This window comes from Engraulis encrasicolus, chromosome 24 (genome assembly GCF_034702125.1).
Source record: "Engraulis encrasicolus isolate BLACKSEA-1 chromosome 24, IST_EnEncr_1.0, whole genome shotgun sequence".
Classification (NCBI taxonomy): domain Eukaryota; kingdom Metazoa; phylum Chordata; class Actinopteri; order Clupeiformes; family Engraulidae; genus Engraulis; species Engraulis encrasicolus.
Window position 1 is genome coordinate 17,286,028 of NC_085880.1, and position 12,500 is coordinate 17,298,527.

At 44.9% G+C, this 12,500-nt stretch overlaps 1 protein-coding gene across 1 annotated transcript in view; it reads right to left on the bottom strand.

The window, feature by feature from the left end:
- eys (eyes shut homolog) overlaps positions 1-12,500 on the bottom strand; it is a 364,937-nt gene that overhangs the window by 310,723 nt on the left and 41,714 nt on the right. The window contains exons 12-13 of the mRNA XM_063191194.1: positions 7,720-7,973; positions 5,315-5,419 (exon numbers count right to left, since the gene is read on the bottom strand). Of these exons, the coding sequence (XP_063047264.1) occupies positions 5,315-5,419; positions 7,720-7,973 (359 nt within the window). The remainder of the gene's footprint in view (positions 1-5,314; positions 5,420-7,719; positions 7,974-12,500) is intronic.

Consider the following 12,500-nt stretch of genomic DNA (forward strand, 5'->3'; position numbering starts at 1 on the left):
AGAGAAAAAAACAGTGAGGGACAGAGACAGGGAGCGAGAGACAGGGGGAAAAAGACACCGAAAGAATGTGCTCGCACATGTGTGCAGGCACATATACACACACACATACACGCACACGCGCACACACACCCGTACACACGCAGCGGCAATGAAATGCTCATTCAACAAGTATTTGTATTTATCAGCGCTGTGCACCCCGAGAGAAAACACTTGAGAGGAGATAATTAAAACACAGCGAGACGAAGACAATCACCGTGAATGACTTAAATGAATCGACGTGCAACATAGAGTCCCATTTATGCACAAGGCTAACCTAACTGCTCCTTAAGAGCCGTGGAGGGCTTAAATTATGAGTCAACATGCTTCATACAGTTGCATTTACGTACGAGGCTAACCTTGTGACCCTTATGATCCATGAGGAGGGTGAAGGCAGTCCAGCGCATACGCTGCAACTGATTTGCTCTGGGACCTTCCATCTGTTGAAACCACGGTAACAACAATAACAACAACAACAACCGGCTGAACGGCAGCAAAAAAAAAAAAAAGAAGCTTTGCTGCACTTGACAGAACTTGGCCTGTCTTGAACTCTCGATGAGGTCCAGGGAGCAGGGAAGATTACAGCGGAGGGCTTTGGAGCACACAATAACAAATTCCACATCATACCAGACAGGACACGGGCAAGACAGACAGTTAGACAGGCATGCAAGAAGATAGGCAGGCAGACATAGGCAGGCATTCCAGAGGGCAGGCAGACAGACAAACAGACAGGCAGGCAGGCAGGTAGTCAGATGTCCACACAGGCAAGCTGGATGGCTGACAGATATGACAGACAGGCAATCAGACAGATAGACAGGCAGGCACACAACCAGACAGACAAGCAGACAGTCAGGCAGGCACACAATCAGACAGGCCGCCGGGCATTCCATCAGCAGCCATGGTATGTTATCTGGCTACAGGGGCGGAGCTATAGGGGGGCAAACAGAGCATTAGCCCCTGGGCCTGGGGTCCTCCTGTATTGGTGGTGGGGGCCCTATTGTGACCATGGCAAGTCGTATGGAGGGCCCTACACATGTCTTGCCCTGGGGCCCTATGTGCAATTGTTCCGCCGCTACTGGCTCGGCTGTCTGGCATTGTGGAGGTCTAAAGGTCAGGTGATCGTGACTGTGCATGCCAGATCTCAAGGAGCTTAATAGGACACTGTCAGTAGAGTGTCACAGCCCGCGTGCAAACAAGGGGGGGCCGCCCCGGGTCCCAGGAACAGCATGACACCACGTAATTGATGGATCCGATGCACTCCTCCATCCATCACCGCGCATGATGATCTACTCAGAGTTGTCATGAAGTGCTCTCTCTCTCTCTCCCTTCCTGTCTGTTGCTGGGCTGATCTGACCTGACTGACCATGGAGGAGCAGCTACTGTAGCAATCAGGAGAACTCAGGCTGCACCACTGCACCCCACTGACCACTCCTCCGTCTTCTTAAACTCAAGGCTGTCCAACACAAGACAACACAACAAAACGCAACGCAACACAACACAACACAACACAACACAGCGGAATACAGCACAGCACAGCACAATGCAGTGCCTAGTATCGCAGCGAAACACAACTCAACACAACACAACACAACACAACACAACACAACACAACACAACGCAATGCAGCGCAGCGCAGCACAACACAACACAACACAACACAACGCAACGCAATGCAACGCAATGCAACACAGCACAGCACAACACAATGCAGTGCCTCATATCGCAACACAACACAACACAACAGTACGCAGCAAAGCACAGTGCAACACAACACAGCGCAACAAAACGTGTTACAACACAACAAAGCACAACACTCTGCAACACATAGCATCATATCGCATTGCAGCGCAACACAACGCAGCGCAACAACACAACACAGCACAGCACAACACAATACAACACAACACAGCACAGCACAGCACAGCACAACACAGCACAACTCAACACAGCACAGCACAGCACAGCACAACACAGCACAACACAACACAACACAACACAACACAGCACAGCACAGCACAGCACAACACAACACAACACAACACAACACAACACAACACAACACAGCACAGCACAGCACAGCACAACACAGCACAGCACAACTTAAGACAGCACAGCACAGCACAGCACAACACAGCACAGCACAGCACAACACAGCACAGCACAGCACAGCACAGCACAGCACAGCACAGCACAGCACAGCACAGCACAGCACAGCACAGCACAGCACAGCACAGCACAACACAGCACAACACAGTACAGCTCAACACCTCCCTCCACCATCCTCTCCCCACTCACTGCAGCACCATGAGCGTTTAAAGGCCCATCATTTAAATTATACATTCCAATCATACATCGCCCTGAGGGCAGGCACCCACAATCAATGCACATGGGGGCTTGATTCAGGTGTGCATGATGTACGTATATAATCTACCCACGATACAATGCACAACAACCCATCTTGTGGTCATTTGTCAAAAGCAACACTTTGATGTAGTGCCCTAATATATAATATAATCGGAATTCAAAACCTGGAATAGAGCAGCACCTGCAGCAGCGGCAGCACCTGCACCCCGGATGGCAGCGGATGGCATTTGGTGGTATGGAGCCAACGCAGCCCTTTGCATACCGCCTACTAGGGCTGCACAATATGTAATATCATAAAATGCAGCGTTATCACGATATCACGGCTTGCAATACACATATCGCAAAAGCTGGTTAACAGCAAATTTGGTGAAAAAGTTGAAGAGTTAAAGTTAAGAAAAAGGTATTAAAAACACACAAGTTTATGCTCTATATTAGCCATGCTTTTTCCTAATAAAAATAATGTTGGAAATAAAACCTTGCTCTCAGATCTTTTATATATCATAAAGTGTAGAATGGCAAGTAGAGAGGGGAAAATATATGTACGTATATATTAAATATCGTGAGTAATATCGATATCACAGTATACAGTCATGTTATCGTGTATCGCATATTTTCCTAATATCGTGCAGCCCTTTGCATACCTTCACCAGAGATAGCAATAGTATTGTCCCTGAAGGGCCGCTAACAGCTCTGTCCGGGCCTGGGAGAATGCCCTCAGAAAGGGCCCCCCATAAATACTCTCAATGTATTGAAAGCCTAATTCTGGGCTCCATCTCTCCCTGGGCCTGAGACAATTGACCCCTTTGTCCTCCCTTGTCAGCTTCCCTGCTCCCTGCCTTCACCATCCCTTTGATCTAACAGACCTTTTCCCTTTTACCAAGTTGAAACACAATACAAAAATACAAAAAAAAGGCAGAAAAAGATTTTTAAAAAAGAACTGAGACGTGTTCAGAATGATATTATACTAAAATAAAACGGGAGGATGTGGGCGCGTTTGTGGTGTTAGTGTAGGCACTTCAGATTAGGTAGAAGCACAAAGGCTCCAAATCTCTAAGACGCCTCCACTCCTCCACAACGCTGATCCCATCAGAGGTTAAAAATAATATTAAAGGTTTCGTTTTCTAATTCCACAGACACAGAAAAAATATGTCCTTTGACAGATAACTGCTTACTTGAATCCTATTTGCTCTGGCCCATCCTCCTCCTCCTCCACCTCCTCCACCTCCTCCTCCTCCTCCACCTCCTCCTCCTCCTCCTCACACTGCTGTCAGGCCATTCGAATGACTAACTGGCTTTGGGCATTCCTCTCAGTAATTTTCATTAGGAGAGAGACGGGATCCATTTGGACAGCCCCATACAGGCGCTCATAGGCCACACTATGTCATCCTGATTACCTACTGGCGTTTAAATAAGTTTTGCCCTTGCCAGGAAACGCTACAAAAAATACAACTCATCCTCCTCGTGTGCTCCTCGTTTTCCAAAGCCGAAGCTGCGGCGGCGGCCCCGTTATGCTATAAGAAATGCTGAAGTATGACTGCGAAAATTGGGTTAGCATCCTCGCTAACCTTTTTGGTGTTACATTTGTTCTTTCTCGGGGTAAACATCACACATCACTTATCTGATTGAATTGCGGAGGGGTGGCGGGTTGGGCGAGAGAGGTGGGAGGTGGTGGTGGTGGTGGTGGTGGGGGAGTGGTGGTGCTAAAAAGATTACGCACACCTCACTCCCCAAGTCTGCGGTGGAAATCATCGCAATAATGGAAGTTTTACTAGCGGTGGCGGTGGTCTGCATTTCCTCAGCGTGGCATCTGCGACTGTGACACACACGAGGACGGTGTAAACAGCACTGTGTTTTCTTCTCCTCTCTTGGCACACAGGACTTGCCAGTGATGCCTTTTTCATGAATGTGTCCCCGCTGGCTATCATATCACTCGGACTATATGCAGAGCACAGCATTATCACTGCTTAACACTAGATAAATATATAACATAGATGCATACGTGCACCCATGTACACACACACACACACACACACACACACACACACACACACACACACACACACACACACACACACACACACACACACACACACACACACACACACACATACCAACTCACATGTATGTGCGCGCACACACACACACACGCACACGCACACACACACAGACACACAGCCCTACAGAAAATCAAGTCATCCACACACACACACACACACACACACACACACACGCCAACTCACATGCATGTACGCGCGCGCGCGCACGCACACACACACACACACACACACACACACACACACACACACACACACACACACACACACACACACACACACACACACACAGCCCTACAGAAAATCAAGTCATCCACGCACACGCACACACACACACACACACACACACACACACACACACACACACACACACACACACACACGCACACGCACACACACACACACATCTGCCTCTGCATGAGAGTACTGGCTGAGTGATGTGGCCTTAGGCGTGTGGTGTGCAGAGATCATCTCCCTCCCACGCGTGGGCATTGTGTTGTGTTGCCACATCAGCTCACTGTCCAGATGCCTGTTTGTGTTTACATATTCAGCACCTGAGTCCCTTACTCAGTCTCCCCCTCCCTCTCTCCCTCTCACTCCCTTCCCAAACAATGCCTTTCCTTTCTTTTCTGTCGTGTCATCTCATCTGATTTGTGAGAACACTATAGTGTGTGTGTGTGTGTGTGTGTGTGTGTGTGTGTGTGTGTGTGTGTGTGTGTGTGTGTGTGTGTGTGTGTGTGTGTGTGTGTGTGTGTGTGTGTGTGTGTGTGTGAGTGTGTGTGTGTGTGTGTGTGTGTGTATCATTTCACCTGATCTGTGGGCCACTGGGAATAGTACTAGTGTGTGGTGTTGCTGCTTACCAAAGGGGCATAAGCAGACATAGCCGTTTGTCAGGTCCTTGCAAGAGCCGCCATTCAGGCAGGGCCTGGACCAGCAGTCATTCACATTCTCTGAACAAGTCCTTCCTGTAGAACAGACATATACATTGCATTGCATGTACTGTAGATTCATGATATTGCACAGATCTTCTCCATGTCAGCCATTTTGGATTTCCAGAAATAGACATTTTTAGCTGCCAAACTTGCTGTACTTTGGTCATACTAATAAATATTACATCAACAACACCTCCAAAGCGCAAATGGAAATAATTAAATAAAAAAAGGAAATATTCTTGGCTTTCACCAAGATGACATATTTACCTCATATGTCATACATAGCCAATATTTCATCTGTATGTCTGAACTGTAATCCTTTACGAACGTGTTTATTCCATGCTACGGACAATGCATTGATAGACTAGAAATGTACTCAGAGATTGCAGACCTCCGCCTAGGAAGCTGTTGGATAGAACATTTGACTATGTTTCCCTCTAATTTTTTCAGGTCTTTCTGCCTTGTTTTTGTGGAGTTAGAAACTGGAATGTCAAAATTCGCCCTATCCCGCAATGGTGAAGAATCCTTTTAAAAATCCTGGATCCGGATCAAACTCTGGATCACCACCAAATTTGAATTACTTGTTCCTTTGCTCCAACAACTCCACAAAATTTCATCCAAATCCGTTCACACTTTTTTGAATTATCCTGCTGGCAGACAAACAAACAAACAAACAGACAAACCAACGGGAACGAAAACATAACCTCCTTGGTGGAGGTAAAAAGTTATTCATTGAGTTGTCTGACAGCTCTGTCTGAAACAGTTTATGCGAGAGAGAGAGAGACAGAGCTTTACACATGATGAACTATAATGTGGGAATGTCACGACAAAGACGGCACGTTTCAAAGTATAATTAAAGGCACTTGAAAGAGAGAGAGAAGGCGCTCGGAGGATCAGTCTTGATGACACAGCTGTTGCTGCTGCCACAGTTGTTTGAGCAATCCATCTGCGTTTGCACATCTGCCAAAAGTGGCGACTCCGCATCAAAGCATGTGTAGCGGCAGCACACACACACACACACACATGCATGCACATACACTCGCACAAACACACACACACACGCACGCACACACAAACGTGCACACACACACACACACACATAAACGTGCACACACACACACACACAAACACGCACACACACACACACACACACACACACACACACACACACACACACACACACACACACACACACACACACACACACACACACACACAAACACGCACACACACACACACACACACACGCAAACACACACACACATTGTCTACCAGCACCATCTCCTCCCTGCCTTCTCTCTGCAGCAGTCAATATAATTCTGCAGAGTGCCTTTTCAGGGGTGAGCAGGTTTGGTTTGCTCTCAAAAACACTGACAATCTCAATGAAAACACCTTCCCATCAGCAATGACACCGCTATCCAAGGGGAGGTGTTGTGTGACTGAATTGATAAATATACACTTGAAAAGTGCACATGCGGTACTGTACATATATATGCACAGCAGTCGTGCGACGAGAGACAACAGGAAGCTGGTTATTTATTCTACACAACAGCTTCTACAATATGTTGCACTGACCTTGACTGAATGAAATAAAGTCATTTCTGGATAAATAAACTTTAATAAATAATAAAAATGTGGCTTACGTACTTACTTGTACAGGTAGGAACTTCTCGCATGCAGTTGAGGCTAACACTTAACAGCATGTAACGTTTCTTTAATTTATTTTTGTGAATCTACACGTAATAATTTGTAATATTATGCACTTACACCGTTCACACCTAATCCTAGCCATATATGCAGCGCAAGACCTTGAAGTAACCCAGATGCAGTACATGATTGAACAAATTGAATTGCATTGCATTACATCACATTGCAATACATTACTTTACATTTAGCAGACGCTTTTATCCATAGCAACATACAATTGTCTTTTTAATTGATGAAAATAGAAAGTAATTAGAAATACATAGAGAAAAAAATAAGTGCATACGGCAAGTAGGGTTCGTTTTTTTAATTATAATTAAGTGCATAAGAAAAGGGTTTAGTGAATACAAAATTAGGTAATCAGATATTGGTGCATTAAATGTTAGTGCTGGAAATCATAGACAAGGCATCTCATCTTCAATGCTTAGGGTTTAGTAAATGGAAAATAAGTGTGTCAGATGTTGATGCATTAGATGTCCCCCCCCCCCCCCCCCCCCCCCCCCAACCCCCCCCGCCCCCGCCCCCCCAATGTAAAGCGACCTTGGGTTCCTTGAAAGGCGCTATATAAAACCAAGTTATTATTATTATTATTATTATTAGTGCAGTATATAATACACAAGGCAGTTTACCTTCAAAGCCCGGTGCACACTGGCAGTGGTATCCCTGGGCGGTCACGACGCAGGTGCCCCCGTTGTTGCAGGGGTTGCTTCTGCACTGGTTGACCCTTGTCTGGCAGAACTTGCCCTCGAATCCTGGCGCACAGCGGCAGGTGTAGCCCTGCTCCTGGTCCAGACAGGTGCCATGCTCCGAACAGCGGTGCCCGACACAATAGTCAATATCGACCTCGCAGTAGGCGCCCGTATACCCGGCCAGACACAGGCAGCTGGTGAGGCAGGGAACAGGAATTGTTTTGATGAGAAGTCAGAGCATTGTCTTCAGGATCACCTATTTTACACTGTAGCACTATGTGGTGCTCATTATGTGACCAAAAACCGCAGTTTCTGATACAGCTCAACATGGTGTAGCTTGACAGGCTTGACAAGCAGAGCGTTGTGAATACTGGCTCTACAAAACAGAACTTACTGTACAACACTGGGAGGTGAAGTAAAAACAGACTGGTGGACACAGTAGGCTGCAGGAGATTTTCATGTGAAACCGTTAAACAATGGCTAAAAAGTGTTTCAAAGACTACACATGATACTGAGTATTTTCTTGCAATTGCTTGTTAACATGCTTGAACTAATTACTGTACTGCAACGTGCACACTGTCACATGTGATCTGAATCGAATCAAGTTGAATCGAATCATAGAACATTCTTATTTCGAAAATAATTGAATTGTGGGCTTAAGTACGATTTTGAAGACTCTGATTTACAGCCCTTGTGTTCAGTCATGATGATCAGTCAAGCTTTACCTGTAGCCTTTAATATATTAAACGCCATTGACTTGGACAGAACAATGGCAGACATAACAATGATGAATTGGACCCTATATGTCATTCATAGACGTCATTCATACAAGGTCATTCATACAAGGTCATCCATAGTGCTCACTCCTAGAGACCAGTCAAGGTTTACCTGTAGCCAGGGCTCTAAATTAACATTTTTGCATCACCAGCCAGCCCTGTAGACATTGATCTTACTAGCCAAACACACACTTACTATCAAAGTGGCTAGTGAGATGGTCTTTTCTACACTCTAAGAAAATTTCCCTGCAAAATAACGGCAGTTACTGGCAATTATATTTACCTGTAATTCTACTGTTATTTCACACCAAAAATCAAATACAGCGCACTGCACTGTTTTCAGCAGCAATTGAGCTGTTAAATAACAGTACTCTACAGAACGTTCACAGTATTAGTATTGTTAAACTAAAAGTGCTCTACAATATTTCTGCAGTAAATAACAGTAAAATAACAGTACATTTCAGTTAAAAAGTTGAATTGTACTGTGTGATGACAGGCAAATACTGGGTCATAGTTGTATTCATGAATATGGCCATGGCAACTTCCCACCCCACCCATCATTCTCCATAACTGTGGTACCCTGGCCATGTTACCACCCCACCCTCCCATCGTTCACCATGACTGGACTGCCTTGAGCATGATACTATGGCGCTATGCTGTATTGAGAAAATGGTTTGCGGTGGTCCTTTGAAAGTGTGGGCATGAATAAAATTTCAGAGTACGCAGTGCTATGTTACAATGATAGTGTGGCTTTTTACTGTATCTCTTGATGAGCCAATGATGAATATAGCATTGGTCAGTCTTTAAAAAAATATTTTGCACCAAGTAGCACAGCAAACAAGCAGCACTACAAGCTAGCTCTCAAAGCAATGCCTAATTTGCAGCAGGCACATTATATGCAACAATGCCACAAATGATGCCACATACAGCAAGCTTTCACAAAGAGGAAAGTGTGCAAGCATGTAAGCAAGCTTGTAGGCAAGCTTGTAGGCAAACAAGTGCTATGCTGTGCCATGCAGGCCAGCCAGCAGGCAGGCAAGCAACTGAAGTGTTGATAGTCCAGATTTATATACAGGTGCAAGAGTACCATGTGACCAGAGTCATCAGGCCCTTGGCAGGTGACGCCCGTAATTGAATAATGGCATAACAGCCCTACTCAGGTGAGGCCAGGCACTGATTAGCAGATTGGTTTAGATGGGGCTGCTTGTTGCAAGAGTGTTACAAGTTCTTAAAATGTTTCAGCCATTCACACTTTCATCACTATCAAAATGCATGTGCTACTCACACTTTGCTGCATCAAGCACTTTTTAAGTATTGTAGTTTCCTTAGAAATTGTTTCATCATGCTTGATAGTATCAGATAATCTTTAACCAGTCAGAATGACTTCAGTTCTTCAGGTGGTATTGAAGTTTGATGGTGATCACGGACAAGTGGAGGATGAATGGGTTTCAATGGTGCTGCCTAAAATAACTTGTTATTTTCTAGAGATGCACCGGATCCGGTTCCGGTTCCGGATCCGTCAGGATAATAGAGTTTTTCACAGGATCCGGGTCCGGCAGGATCTTAAGCAGCGGATCCGGTATCCGGCATGTTACCTAAAAATCAGGGTCTGGTGCATGTCTAGGGTCCGTGTAACGCTTTGCAGTGCTTTGATCCATTTTCGGAATTCACATGAAAAAGATGAAAATTGGGTTCAAAACTTCAATTTTCAATTTTCCAGACAACTCAGAAAACAGAAAATTGACGCTGTTTGTTCATTTCATTGTAATTTGTCGGTGGCCTTTGAAAGAGAAAATATGTGAATTTGAAACCAAAGTAAAATGAGTCAATATTTCAATTTTCAATTTCTGCGTGGTGGTTGGACTGAACCATTCGCGCGGGGACCGGGGGATGTATTGGCTCAAGTAGCGGCAGATGTTTTGCGTAATGCCTACAAATGAATGGATTGCAAGTCAGCTTGAGACGTAGGCCTACAGATCTGACAGATAACTGACTCAGCTGTAGGCCAACCTGCAACACCCCGACAATCGTTGGGACGAAAGTGATTTCATGGACAGGGGGAGAAAATTACCCGCATAGTTTGCACACCATGCCTGCTCTGATTAATGCGCACCACAGACCCATTGACTCCACACTGACTAGACTACTCTTAATATGATCCTGTCTACATTTGCATTGGCTATTAATGCATAGTAAACGTTGCACATTGGTTAGCCTATTTTACGCATGGATATTTCCCAGCCAATGTGATCTCATTTCTCAGTTGGCACCACACTGAAAAATGGTCCGTGAGTGGAGTAGGTCTATTAAACCGTATCTGCATCTGCATCTGCAAGACTTTTAGCCTATTTTTAATAATTAATACCTTGACATTTCACAAAAATAAGACAGGCTTGAAATGTATACGGGCGTAGCCTAAATGGCGATTAAAACAAAGCAGGTAGCGACATGAATTCGCAGTGCCGTAAGCTATTGCTCGAGCGCGTCATTTCAGTTCAGTGGAAAGTTTGAAGCGCAACGTTATAACGGCGACGTTGCCCACAGTCTGCTGTCAAGTGCAGCAACTGATTTTTTTCTAATCAGCCTAATCTGATTGTCTGAATTCTTAGGGGAGTTGGCCCATATGCAAACGGAGTTGCCGACCATTGAGTAAGCTGTGCATGCCCAACGGGCACCCCTCTGAGTTCGGAGTTGGGTTCTGACTTCGTCTCTGGCGTGTTGGCAGGGGAGGTGAAAGTGGGTTGATGAAAAGTTTGCAGGTTGGCTACGACAGCTGAGCCAGTCATTCTGTCCGAGTTGTAGGCCTGCGTCTCACAAGCTGACTTGCCATCCATTTCATTTGTAGGCTAGGCAAACACGTCTGGCGCTACTTGAGCCAATAGCCTACCTACATCCCCCGGTGCCCGCGCGCATGGTTCAGTTCAACCATCACGCAGAAATTGAAAACGGAAATATTGACTCATTTTACTTTGGTTTCAAATTCACATATTTTGTATTTCAAAAGCCACCGACAAATGGCAATGAAATGAAAAAACAACGTCAATTTTCTGTTTTCTGAGTTGTCTGGAAAATTGAAAATTGAAATTTTGAACCCATTTTTCATCTTTCTCAAGTAAATTCGGAAAATGGATCAAAGCACTGCAAAGCGTTACACGGACCGTCTAGCCTAGGCTTTTCAGTCTTTCACAACCCCAATCACTGCATGGAGTGAAATCCCTTTGGAAGCGGCTATTGCAGGCAGTGTGGCAATAAGCCAATGAGTCTAAAAAATAGTTTGCGCCAACGTAATAAAAAGGGCCCACGTGTGCGAGTAGACTATATGTTTCAACCCTTTTGTAGGATCCGGTATCCGGTTTCGGATCCGGCAGGATCTTAAGCAGTGGATCTGGTATCCGGCAGGATCCTAAAAATCAGGATCCGGTGCATCTCTAGTTTTTTCCACAACGGCGAATACTGCTATTGTGCAGTACTTACTGTTTATGCTCAAAATGTGACTCAAAGTAATATTTTCACAGTAGTTGTCTGTTTTTTCGAAAAACAGTAGAATGCTGTTGCAGAATTGCCGTAAATAAACAGCTATTTGTTACAGTGTACCAGCCAAATTGAAATTTCACCACCATTTGGCTGGCTAGTTAGTGCTAATTTAGAGCAGTGGCGTCTTTTGGTCATAAAAATTAGGGAGGACAAGGAGGTGGTCAGTCGGTAGATGCGGGAAAATGGGGTTAGTAATGGCAGATGTTTAGTATTAGGTTGTAGGCCTAATAGGTAGGCCTAACTTAATTGATATGGCATTGTGTTGTCTGGAAAGATGACTTATGACATCTATAAAATAATTGAAACAAACTTTGTATTATATATTATCATATACATAACTGCCCAAAGTGTTTGAGGGGAAAGAAAGAGAGTGAAGAAAAATATTATAGAAAGTAGAAAGTTTCATAGGGA